At 47.2% G+C, this 13545-nt stretch overlaps 1 protein-coding gene across 1 annotated transcript in view; it reads left to right on the forward strand.

Annotated features, from left to right (window-relative positions):
• LOC310823784 (bifunctional heparan sulfate N-deacetylase/N-sulfotransferase 2-like) overlaps positions 1–11288 on the forward strand; it is a gene marked incomplete at both ends in the record, with an annotated part of 71985 nt that extends 60697 nt beyond the window's left edge. The window contains 7 exons of the mRNA XM_083696637.1: positions 698–785; positions 1258–1412; positions 9411–9596; positions 10087–10215; positions 10608–10790; positions 10954–11050; positions 11161–11288. Of these exons, the coding sequence (XP_083552763.1) occupies positions 698–785; positions 1258–1412; positions 9411–9596; positions 10087–10215; positions 10608–10790; positions 10954–11050; positions 11161–11288 (966 nt within the window). The remainder of the gene's footprint in view (positions 1–697; positions 786–1257; positions 1413–9410; positions 9597–10086; positions 10216–10607; positions 10791–10953; positions 11051–11160) is intronic.
• Positions 11289–13545: the final 2257 nt, after the last annotated feature.

The following is a 13545-nucleotide window of genomic DNA, read 5'->3' on the forward strand; positions in this document are numbered from 1 at the left end:
ACACACACACACACTCTCTCTCACTCAAGCACACTCCTCCTAATCTGCAATGTGAATGCACACATGCTCATGGACATTGGTCCCCCCCTAAAACAAGTCTGCGATTGTGTCTCTTATCTGCTCCAACAGCTATCTCTCCCTTAGGTTTGAATAGTAGAGGTAAAGGTCCTATCTCTGCAGCTCTGGGCTGATTTGTGGAGCCAGAGGTTGCTATCTCTCTCCCCACGCAGTTATTTGTGTGGAGAATGCTGCCGTAGTCATCTGATAGAACTGATAAAATGTGATGTTTTGGGAACTTAACAAACCACAGTTTTGGTTCGTGGTCCCATTGCAATCGGTACAATCCCCAGAACATCTGCTCATTGACTCAGCTTTGAGCTACACTGTAGATATAAAACTGTTGTTTTCTATTTCATCATCTCCTGCTTCTAGTCTGTCAGCTTGACTTGTGTGGTGCATCTGCCTCTTGTTATGTCCCAGAGTTATTTTGCCATCTAGTAGTTAAGGAAATACCCATCCAATCTTTAGTTTTTTTAAAGCAATACTGGAGTTGTGGATGTTATTGATTTGAATATAAGAGAGAAAATAAAGTATTTTAGGACATTTGAATAATGAAGTTAGTAGTTTAGCCTGTTTTGTTTTCACATCAAATAGGTGTTTTAATTCGAAAATTGACCGTTGTTTTTCTTGTTTGTCGGCCTTGCTCAACACTCAAAACAAGCTGCGAACACTGGTCCCCAATTTCACATTCAACCTTGGCTTCTCCGGAAAGTTCTATCACACAGGTACCATAAGAGAGCACATTGTAATGTATTTCAGTACCATCATAAACAAATCAATTCTGGAATGCACTGATAATGTCAGCCATCTTGGTCAGGAGAGGCATATACAGTAAGATGCATTTTAGTCAATTCATTACAGAGAAATGTTCAGTTTACCCAGGCTATTTAATGAATTAACTCCTGACCAATACGGCAGACCTATGGGTGCCTTATCTGGAGCCTCTTCTAGCATTGTGACTGCCAATGGCCCCTGGTCCTAGCATAGATTTATTTTTCTTATGAAGACTAATGGATAGATGATTCACTTACTTAGACAAATGTATTTGTTATAAGTTGCTTTGGATAAAGGTGTCTGCTAAATGTCAAAAATGTAAATGTAAAATGCCTATGTACATGTCCCTTCGAGTGTTTTTATAACTCTGTGCTCTCAGTGGCATTCACTCATCCCTCCCCTCTGCCTCCCCCACCCCTCCAGGCACAGATGAGGAGGACCGGGGAGACGACATGCTGCTAAGACACAGGAAGGAGTTCTGGTGGTTCCCCCACATGTGGAGTCACATGCAGCCCCACCTGTTCCACAACGTCAGCGTGCTGGCCGAGCAGATGAGGCTCAACATGCTGTTTGCCCAGGTGAGAGCCCAGGCCCAGGGCACTATACTGTAAATACTAAGTGTTACCGTTGAATAGGACTGCACAATATATCACATAACTATCGATAGCAATTCATTTCTATCAGAAATCATTGCTTACATAATGTCTTCACTGGATGGTGCTTCATCGTACAGGAAGAGAATGACCCAAAACATACTGCCATAGCAACTAGGGAGTTTTTCAGGGTCAAAAAGTGTAAAGCTCTTGACTGGCTAAGTCAATCTTCAGATTTAAATCCAATTTTAAGAGCAAAAAGAAGAGTAAATGCTTCCCTGTCCCATTAATTACGCAGGGCACTGTCTATAGTCTATATCTGTCTATAGTTTATTATTATCTCTTGTAATGGATTTATAAGTATATTGGTTAATTCATTATTAATTCTATTTTTAGTTCCAACCTTCAGATGCCCACAGATGAACCCATCTTGAAAATGAGGTGTTTGTCTGAGCTTGAGTAGGCTACTGTAACACTGTAATATTGAGCTCTGTGGATATGAGAAACTGAGTGGAGGCAGAGTGTTATGGATTAAGGGTTCTAACTGGAGCCACACACCACCAGGGAACAAGGGTTGCAATCCATAGTCCATTTATTTTGTCTAATTAGATGAACAGGAATATTTGGTTCTGAATAAAGAAACAAACAAATGATATCTCGTACAAACAATCATATATATACACTTTAAATCATAAATCCATCATAAATCTAGCATAGATCACATGCATTTAAGATAGCCGACATACTTCAAACAATGACTGACCAAACACAGGCCTACTTTATCATAAGTAACAGAATAAATCAGAGATCATGTCAAAATTTCAATATCAGAATACATCATCAGAATATCAACGTCAATAGAAAGAAATCAATCCAATAGAATAGAATCAAACAGAAATTAACTGACATTGACGGTCAGTCAAAAGACACATGGCACATTCAGGTGAAGGTTTGGAGACAAAGGAAACATAGAGGAGGAGGTCCTTATTTACATTTACATTTATGGCATTTAGCAGACGCCTTTATCCAAAGCGACTTACAACAATACATTTGTTTAAGTTAATGAATCATCTATCCAACAGTCATCATAAGACAAAGTAATCAATGCTCACACCAGGGGCCATTGGCAGTCGTAATGCCAGTAGGCTAAACATTTAATTTTTTTAAAATATATATTTTATTAGCAGGAGAGAACTTGTACAGGGTTGTAGCAGGTCAGAAGAGGTCTCGGGGTTAGGGTTAGTATAGGGGGGGTAGTGAGGGTGAAGCGGTCTTTAGGAGGGACTGTTAAGATGTAGCTTGAAGAGATGGGTTTTCAATCTACGGCGGAAGATCGGAAGTGACTCTGCAGTCCTGACCGTAGTGGGAAGCTCATTCCACCAGCGGGGCGCCAGGACAGTGAAAAGCCGTGACCGAGTAGCGCGGCCACTGCATCCACGTAGAGGCGGCGGTGCCAGGCGGGCAGCCGAGGTGGACGAGCGGAGTGATCTTGCAGGGGTTTGGGGGCTAACCATTGCTTGCAAGTAGGGAGGGGCTGTTCCCTTTGCCGCCCGGTAGGCGAGCACCAGGGTCTTGAATTTGATGCGAGCTGCTACCGGGAGCCAGTGGAGGGTGCGGAGGAGGGGCGTGACATGGGAGAATTTGAGGAGATTGAACACCAGACGAGCGGCAGCGTTCTGGATGAGCTGCAGAGGCCTGATGGAGGAGGCGGGGAGTCCGGCCATGGGAGGAGGTCACAGTAGAGTTTTCTACTGTGATGGAGAGGGCAGGCTTTCCCTGGGAGGAAGAGCAGCTCAGTCTTGTCAAGGTTGAGCTTTAGGTGGTGGGCTGACATCCAAGCAGAAATGTCTGCAAGACATGCTGAGACACGTGTTGCCACCTGTGAGTCAGAAGGGGGGAAGGAGAGAAAAAGTTGAGTGTCATCTGCGTAGGTGTGGTAGGAGAAACCATGTGACGAAATTACAGAGCCGAGAGATTTGGTAAAGAGAGAGAACAGTAAAGGCCCAAGGATAGAGCCCTGGGGGACACCAGTGGTGAGGGGTCGTGGAGAGGACAGCGATCCTCTCCACGTCACCTGGTAGGAGCGATCGGCCAGGTAGGATGCAAACCAGGAGAGTGCAGAGCCAGAGATGCCCAATTCTGAGAGGGTGGAGAGAAGGATTGGGTGGTTTACTGTGTCAAATGCATGGACAGGTCCAGAAGAATGAGAACAGAGGAGAGGGAGGAAGCTTGAGCGGAGTGGAGAGCCTCCGTGACAGCGAGGAGAGCAGTTTCAGTAGAGTGCCCAGCTTTAAAGCCGGGTTCAAGGGTTTTAGATAAGAAGGAGAGAAGGGACACCGGTCTGTAGTTATGGACAGCAGACGGGTCAAGAGTTGGTTTCTTGAGAAGAGGCTTGACTCTGGCTATCTTGAAGGCAGCTGGGACAGATCCTGTGGATAGAGAGGAATTGATTAAGGTGGTAAGGAACGGAAGGAGGTCTTTGGAGATGGATTGGAGAAAGGGGGAGGGGATAGGATAAGGGGGCAGGTGGTTGCCCGCTTGGATGTAACCAGCTTTAGACCAGCTTATCAACGCCAGTGGGAGGTCCTACCACAAATTCACTGAACCACACGTTCACTGATTGGTGTCTTCTTGTGGAGAGGAGATGTAATGACCTTACAGTTTCTAACAGCCGCCCCCGGATTTGTGCAGCAAATACATGTCATGTGCTGTCTTGGTCAGTGATTTCAGGGAGTGGAATTAGTTTGGAGACAGGGCGTGTGTATTCTCGATCCTGAATAATGAGCTTAGCGCTGCGAACCTTTCCATCCTTTCCGGGGTAGGTTTCAGTTATCCTTCCAATAGGCCATGATGCTTGAGGGTATCGGGGGTCAACTATCATCACAACCAGAACTGTGTGTAGGACCATTTCTGTTTTCGTTTGGTTTCCTAGTGCAACACGGAGGGCCTGTTTGATTTTATCTCTCTTTCCCATCCTCCACCGAAGTGTGGGGCAGATGGAGGGTTGAATTGGAAGTTCACTTGTGTGTGGGCCAATTGCTGGTTTAAGTCGGGTGCCATGGCCTGGAAGGCAGTTTGCAGCTCTATCTCCCCTGCTTTGAAATTAGTCCCGCAGTCAGTTCATAGGGTTTTCCTCTGCGTGAGACAAACCTTCTGAAGGCCATCAAGAACGTGTCTGCATCCATACTGTCCAGCAGCTCCAGATGTATGCAGCATGTTGTCAAGCATTTGAAGAGGATGACCCACCTTTTCTCTGTGCGGCGGCCGATTTTCACTGCGAAAGGCCCAAAACAGTCTATGCCTGTGGACCAGAAGGGGGGCTTAGACAGTCTAAGACGGGCTGGAGGAAGGTCTGCCATCTTGCGAATGACTGGATTGGCTCTCCATCTCTGACAGTCTTGGCACTGGTGTTGATGCTTGCGAATGGCTTCCCATGCGGGATCCAGTAACTGCGTCTAATTTCTCCCAGGACACGCTCAGGGCCTGGGTGGAGCAGTTTCTCATCATAATGCTTGATATTGAGTTTGGTTATGGGATGTGTCTGATCCAATATGATTGGATGGATATTGTCATGGTCAAGGGTCTCCGCTCTTCAAAGTCGGCCTCCCACTCTGATGAGACTGAGATCAGGGTCATATTCAGGAGACAGAGGGAGTAATCTGCTACTCTTTGGCATGGGGTCATCATTTCTGAGGGCATTGAATTCCTCGGGGAAGCATTCTGATTGGGCCCTTTGCAGGAGATGTCTCTCTGATTCTATGTAGCATTCTGCTATATTTGAGTGGTGATCTGCCGCCCCATAAAGCACACTCTTTGTTTCCTTTACCAGATCTTCCCAGCTACTGTACTCAGATCAGGGAGGTTTGCGTCATCTGACTTCACTGTGCCATAGAACATGGATTTCCTCAACAGGCTCTGGTTCAGCTGGTGCACAGGGATTGACTGGCCAGCAGTCGGTGTTCAGCAAGAGGAATGGAGGGCCTTGACTCCATCTGTGTTGTTGGGAAAGCTCTAGGAGGGTTTTGCCCCGTGTTAGGTTATCGGATGGATTATTCTTTGAGTCAACAAATCTCCAGCTCTTTGTGTCAGTCAGAGTCTGAATCTCAGATATTCTTGTGCCAACAAACACCTTGTAGCGACAGGAGTCAGATGTTAGCCATGACAGACTGTAGTGAAATAGTGAGTTCAGAACTGAGAAGGTTAGCCAGCTGGGCACCAGATAGGGCTGCACATAGTTCAAGGCGAGGAATAGATAGCTGGCGTTTAGGGGCTATACAAGACCTGGCCATGATGAAGCTGACATGGGTCTGGTCATGTTCGTCCTTGGTCTGAAGGTAGGCAACAGCACCATATACTCGCTCAGAGGCATCACAGAACACATGTGTAGCAAGGTCCGTGACACACAGAGGCAGACGCAGTGCGGGAATAAGGAAATTGTCCGTTTATTTTGTATATCGCTGGAGACTTTTCAGTCTTTTGGCTTTCCAGCCGTTCAAACACCTGGCACCTGGAAAGTTGCCGTTCTTCTCTTAACCTTTCTCCTCCTACTCCGCCGTTCCCAGCCCACCTACTGAAAGCAGAGGCACACACATCTTAACCATTTCGTTAAACAAGGCTTCATTCGCACCAGCTGCGCAACAAAGCCTCGCCCCCCGTCCCCCCGTCCTGGCCACGGTCTTGTAGCTCCCTCTACAGGCCGAACGCTGCAACATGCATGTGGGATTCTGAGGTGGCGGCGTTGGTACAACGGGGCAGAAAACAGCGAGGAAAATGTATGTTAGGGAGATTCTGCAGTTCCAACTCCCATGCTTGCCATCTCTCCAACAAGCTTTCTGTTTTGATGATGTTATCCCATCCTCTCTCCTGCTTCCATAGATCCTGTACTAGGGTCTTTGCACGGGTTGTGAAAGGGGTCAGATAGCCTAGAGGATCATATTGGCTAGCCAGCACTTTGTAGATATTCCTCATAGTAGGCTGATGTTAGATGATGGATCTGTTCTTGTAACCCAGCATGTCTGTGAAGCAGTTCCATTGGAGTCCTAGTGTCAGCTCCTTTGGGTCTCCGTTTCCTGAGAGCCACAACTCACTGGTTGGTGTCTTCTTGTGGAGAGGAGGGGTAATGACCTTACAGTTTCTAACACAGTGGCTACTGTAATATTGAGTATTGTAATAATATGAGGCGCTGGTGTGCACAGTCGTGGACATTCGTTTAGTTTTACTATTATTGTATTATATATACAGTGGGGGAAATAATTATTTGATCCCCTGCTGATTTTGTTAGTTTGCCCGATTACAAAGAAATGAGCGGTCTATAATTTTTATGGTACTTTTATTTTAACAAATAGACACAGAATATCAACAAAAAAAGTTATAAATTAATTTGCATTTGATCGAACGAAATAAGTATTTGATCCCCAAGCAAAACATGACTTAGTACTTGGTGGAGAAACCCTTGTCGGCAAGCACAGAAGTCAGACGTTTCTTGTAGTTGGTCACCAGGTTTGCACACATCTCAGGAGGGATTTTGGTCCACTCCTCTTTACAGATCCTCTCCAAATCCTGAAGGTTTCAAGGCTTTTGCTTGGCAACTCGAAGCTTCAGCTCCCTCCACAAATTTTCTATAGGATTAAGGTCTGGAGACTAGCTAGGCCGCTCCATGACCTTAGTGTGCTTCTTCTTGAGCCACTCCTTTGTTGCCTTGGCCGTATGTTTTGGGTCATTGTTATGCTGGAAGACCCATCCACGACCCATCCTCAGTGCTCTGGCTGAGGGAACGAGGTTCTCATCCAAGATCTTACGGTACATGGCCCCGTCCATTGGCCCCTCAATGCAGTGAAGTCGTCCTGTACCCTTAGCAGAGAAACAACCCCAAAGCATAATGTTTCCACCTCCGTGTTTGACGGTGGGGATGGTGTTCTTGGGATTGTAGCATTCAGCATTTCTCTCCCTCCAAACACGACGAGTCGAATTTATGCCAAAGAGTTCAATTTTGGTCTCATCTGACCACATTACCTTCTCCCAAGCCTTCTCTGAATCATTTAAGTGTTCATTGGCAAACTTCAGATGGGCCTGTACATGTGCCTTCTTGAGCAGGGGGACCTTGCGGGCACTGCAGGATTTCAATCCGTTATGGTGTAGTGTGTTACCAATGGTTTTCTTGGTGACTGTGGTCCCAGCTGCCTTGAGATCATTACCAAGCTCCTCCCGTGTAGTTCTGAGCTGATCCCTCACCCTTCTCATGATCATCCTTAACCCACGAGGCGAGATCTTGCATGGAGTTCCAGGCCGAGGGCGATTGATGGTTATTTTGTATTTCTTCCATTTTCTAATAATTGCACCAACAGTTGTCTCCTTCTCACCAAGCTTCTTGCTGATAGCCCATTCCAGCCTTGTGCAGGTCTACAAGTCTTACCCTGATGTCCTTTGAATGTTCTTTCGTCTTGCCCATGGTGGTGGAGAGGTTGGAATGGAAGAGATTGATTCTAATGACAGGTGTCTTTTATACCCATAACAAGCAGAGATTAGGAGTACTTTCTTAAAGTGACAGGAGTAATCTGTGTGCCTCATGGGCATATAACCGGTCTGTATGAGCCAGAATTCTTGCTGGTTTGTAGGGGATCAAATACTTATTTCCTTCGATCAAATGCAAATTAATTTATAACTTTATATAATATGTTTTTCTGGACTTTTTTTTTTGATATTCTGTGTCTATTTGTTAAAATAAAAGTACCATAAAAATTATAGACCGCTCATTTCTTTGTAATCGGGCAAATTAACAAAATCAGCAGGGGATCAAATAATTATTTCCCCCACTGTATATAGATATATATAGATATAGATTTTTTTTTTTTTCTGGCCCGTGTCTTTGGTAATACAATGACTATTGTCTCAGCTCTTTGGTCTCTCTCTCTCTGCCTGGGTTGGATGCTGTTGTATGCGCTCTTGGGTTACTGTAGTAGGACACCTAGTAGTTAATGGCCATGTCTAACCAGATGGTGAATGGTAATTGCATTCCTGGATGCTGGGTAGTTCTAAAATGTTCCTTGTTTGATTACATTGACATTTCTGATGTACAGTACAATTAAGCACTGATGTGCTACCTGCTGTAGCTGGCCGGCCTATCCTGATTCTCTCCCTGTGCCTCACCTTGTATGTTGGAGTCAGGGGTCTTGGCCACCTGCCAGGTAGAAGTAAAATAAGGCCCTTAAGGACAGTGAAACAGCTCACAGACATTATGGCTAAAGATGCCCCAAGGCTGCAGTGGTTATGTTGTCAGTGGCATTGGGAGCCAGGGTCCTGGGCTCTGGGAGCGTGTGCGTGTGCGTGTGATGAATACTAACCAGTGCGTCCCCTCTCAGTAATCCCTGCTGCCAAGCAACTGTCCTCGTGACTGACATTGATGGATGGTGGCTCTGAGCAGACTGGTCAGGGGAGAGGAGTAGAGAGGAATCCTTCATCACCGCTTAATGAGCCTGCAAACAGTCTCTCCTTAGCAAGGACATACCATCTGAACACCTTGGCGTTAAGCATTCCCTGCACATAGTGCCCAACCTACAACGGACACAGTACCAGCCAGGGCACCAAGCAAACACCACTGTCAGAGATACAATATGGCCACAATATGTTTTCTCTCGATTTCCTCACATCCTCTCCTCTTGTCCTTCACTCGATTTCTACTCAAAACATCAGAGGAGAGGAGTCGAGGATGGTGAAAGCAGAAACACGGTCATACCAAATGAGACGTTCTTCCCACATCATGCTGAAATTCATTTCTGCATAAATACTGTTTGTGTAGACTGAAATATGAACACACTAGTGCAATATCCATAATTTGACTATCTTAATAGTTTATCCCTCTTTAATTGTATGCATCACATTGTCTTAATGCTATTAAATGTCATCTCCCAAGACCTACATTATTGACATCCTCTGTCTGTCTCTCTCTCTCTCCCCCTCTTTCTCTATCTCCCTCCCTCCCTGCAGGAGCATGGGATTCCCACAGATATGGGCTATGCAGTGGCCCCCCATCACTCTGGGGTGTACCCCGTCCACAGCCAGCTATACAAGGCCTGGAAGTCTGTGTGGGGCATCAGGGTGACCAGTACGGAGGAGTACCCTCACCTGAGGCCCGCACGCTACCGCAGAGGCTTCATCCACAGCGGCATCCAGGTCAGAGTCCTCCTAACCTAAAAACATCACCGGTCATCACCTCAGTGGGATTATCAGTTGAACAGAAAGATAGTCAGTTACAGCTGTACTCAGACTTGAGATCCGCCAACAAGTGTAGCTACTAGTCTCCCCGTTGACATTAATAAATGCATAATAAGTGCAAGATAGTTAAGCATGCGGATCTCAAGTCTGAATATGGCCATTAGTGAGTATTTAGGAAGAGCTCACAAAAATGACGATTCATCACTAGAGCTATCATCTTACCAACGGCACATAATGCTAGCTGGGCTGACAGCAGTCAAACAAATTGGTCAGCAGTGATAGGATGGGGAGTTGGGCGGTTATACCTGCGTATGTTGTTTTTGTTTTCGTACATGTATATGTGTTATATGTATAAAAAAAGAGCTCACAGACGGAACAAGGTTATTGTTTATTTTGACTCCTACACTTCATTTTGACTAGTTCCTCTCTCTCTCTCCCTCTGTACCAGGTGCTGCCCAGGCAGATATGTGGCCTGTTCACCCACACTATCTTCTATAACGAGTACCCAGGAGGCTCCAAAGAGCTGGACAAGAGCATCCGCGGTGGAGAGTTGTTCCTCACCGTCCTCCTCAACCCTGTGAGTGTGCAGGGGAGACACTGCTGACCCTTTTAGTCCAGTAGATAAGCTCAGGCTAAATTATCACTGTATCAGATTTTGTTCAGTGTGAAAAATGATGCTAATTATGTGTGCCAATTTTCTTGCTCACTTTATAAACAACTAATTAATTAATCTACTGGACTATTACTGTAGCTGTGGTCCCTTTGAAGGACCTGAGAAAAACCTCAGGATGTGTCAGATCCTAACTCCAAGTCAAGCACTTAGCACATCTTGTGAATTCTTCATTGATGTCAATGGTAGATTTGGTGTGAACTGTGAACAATTTAATTTCTTGCTCGGATCTGAGGTTGGGAATGGATTCCTATGCACACCTTCTCACCTGCTTTTATATGGTCCTGTCCTCACTCCAGATCAGCATCTTCATGACTCACCTGTCTAACTACGGGAATGACCGGCTGGGCCTGTACACCTTTGAGTCTCTGGTGAAGTTCATACAGTGTTGGACCAACCTGCGCCTGCAGACACTGCCCCCCGTGCAGTTGGCTGAGAAATACTTCCACATATTCCCTCAGGAGAGAGACCCCCTCTGGCAGGTTAGAGAACTGCACTTATCAATGATCATCCTTAATAGTTTCTTAGCGATTTCTTGTATTGTTGAAGAAACTATCAAGGATGATCATTGATAAATGCAGTTCCCTTTGTTTTGTTTTGTTTTGCAATGAAATGCAGAATAACCTGCCTGTCTGTCCTCCTCAGAACCCATGCCATGACAAGAGGCACAAAGACATCTGGTCTAAAGAGAAGACCTGTGATAGGCTGCCCAGGTTCCTGGTCATAGGCCCACAAAAAACAGGTAAGAGATGCACGCACATACACATGACTAAGATGTATATCCTGGTGCTGTTTGTAGTGTTGAGGTTGCAGTCTAACCAAAGAGTGTGTTGTTCATGTCCATCCTGCCAGGCACCACTGCCCTACACTCTTTCCTGAGCCTTCACCCCGCCATCACCAGAAGCTTCCCCAGCCCTGTCACCTTCGAGGAGATCCAGTTCTTCAGCGGGCCCAACTACGACAGTGGCATTGACTGGTAAGCCAGCACACTCTCCAACCACTGTCCACAATGACTGGACTCTCAGATGTCTATTCAGTTACTGTTCATTACTTTGACACTTAACCATGTCAAGTGGAAATATCAAGAGTTTAGCCAAGTGTTTGGTATATCTCAAGTCATATTGCTTTTATGATATTTTGTCCATATGGTGCAGCCCTAGTGACCTCCCCTATCTACAGTATAAGAGATCTATAAGATGGCTGGATAGACGATATCCATTTGATAGTACCTCACTTCATAGCTCTTACGTCTCTGGTCCGTTCAGATCCACATGACCCCTGGATAGTGTAGTCTGTAGTTAGAACAAGGAAATGATGCACAGGAAAGAACGCCATTTAAGATAGAATGTGATATATTAGCATATCAGCTCTCCCCTGCCCCTCAATATAGTGTCTCTCTCTAAGAGATAACCAGAGTAAGTCAAAGAACAAATAAAAGGGTGCGGTACTTATAGGAGAGAAAGCTTCCTATACATTCCATTCAATAGTATGTCCAGGCCATATAAGTCTCTTTCTTGGACTATCTTCCAGTTTCTCAACATTCCGATCCCATGACTTAACTGGGGGTACCCAGAGGTCCCCTTTAGCTCTCCCCCCAGCACCCAACCACACATGAATGTCTTCCAGACTAACCTTGGTTGTACATACATTGTTATAAACACCCCCCCCCCCCCCCAAGATACTATGTCTAGGGATAGACGTAGTATCTTGGGGGGGGGGGGGGTGGGAACGTAACATACAGTGTCTGTATATGCTGCTGAGGACTGCTGGTGCTGTGGTAGTGCAACACACACTACTTCGGACGACTGAGTAAAATGGCAACAACAAGCCAGATTTATTCAATAGTACATTGTAACCAAATCCGTTGTACACAGAGGCAGACGCAGCGTTTGGGTTAAGGGAACAGCTTCCCGTTTATTCATTCACGTTTCTCACAAAATGTCTCTGGCTTTTCAGCCCTCCCGAACACTCTGCAACTTTCCAGTTGCCGTCTCGTGTCCAGCTTCGCTCCCAGTGTCTTTCTCTCTCTCGCCACTCTCCTCGCCTGCCGAAATGGCAGAAGCACACACATCTTAAACATTCGCCGACGAGACTTAATTCGCAGCAGGTGTGCAACAAAAGTCTCGCCGACACAACCCCGGCCACGGTCCTGTAGCTCCCTCTACAGGCCGAACGCTGCATGTCCCCCCACATACCCCCACCGCCCGACACAGGCCGGGGACCCGACGGCCGACGACCTACTCCCCCTGCACGGGAGAGGAAGTCTGCCACGACCATCTGTGCCCCCGGTCTGTGCACGACGGAAAAGTTGAAGGGCTGCAACGCGAGGTACCACCGGGTGATCCTCGCGTTTACATCCTTCATGCGGTGGAGCCACTGGAGGGGGGCATGGTCGGAATAGAGGGTGAAGGCGCGACCCAGCAGGTAGTAGCGGAGGGTGCCGACCGCCCACTTGATGGCCAGGCACTCCTTCTCCACGGTGCTGTACCGGCCCTCCCTCTCCGACAGCTTGCGGCTCAGGTACAGCACCGGTCGGTCGGCCCCCTCCACGCGCTGGGTCAGTACTGCTCCCAGCCCTCTATCCGACGCGTCCGTCTGTAGGGAGAAAGGGAGGTTAAAATCAGGCGCATACAGGACCGTTTCTCCACAAAGAGCCCCCTTAAGGGCCTCGAACGACCCCTGGCACTGGCCCGACCATTGGACCGGATCCGGGGCACCCTTCCGGGTGAGGTCCGTCAAGGGACTGGCCAGCTCGGAAAACCCTGGGACGAACTGTCGGTAATATCCCGCCAGCCCCAGGAAGGCCCTCACCTCCTTCTTTGTCTTGGGCCGGGGAGAGGCGGCGATGGCCGCAGTCTTTTCAATCTGCGGTCGCACCTCCCCCCGTCCCAAGTGGTACCCCAGATACCGGATCTCCCTCCGCCCGATCACGCACTTTTTCAGGTTGGCCGTCAGCCCCGCCTGCCTCAGGGACCGCAGAACAGCAGCCACACTCCGCACATGCTGCGGCCAGGTGTCACTGTGAATGACAATGTCATCTAGGTAGGCCGCAGCATAGGCGGCGTGCGGCCGCAGAATACGGTCCATGAGGCGCTGAAAAGTGGCTGGGGCTCCGAACAACCCGAAAGGGAGCACCGTGAACTGGAATAGGCCGAGCGGAGTGGAGAATGCAGTTTTCTCCCGGGACACCGGCGAGAGTGGAATCTGCCAGTATCCCTTCGTGCAATCCAATGTCGT

The sequence above is a fragment of the Argentina silus genome (genome assembly GCF_951799395.1).
Source record: "Argentina silus genome assembly, chromosome: Y".
NCBI classification, from domain to species: Eukaryota; Metazoa; Chordata; class Actinopteri; order Argentiniformes; family Argentinidae; genus Argentina; species Argentina silus.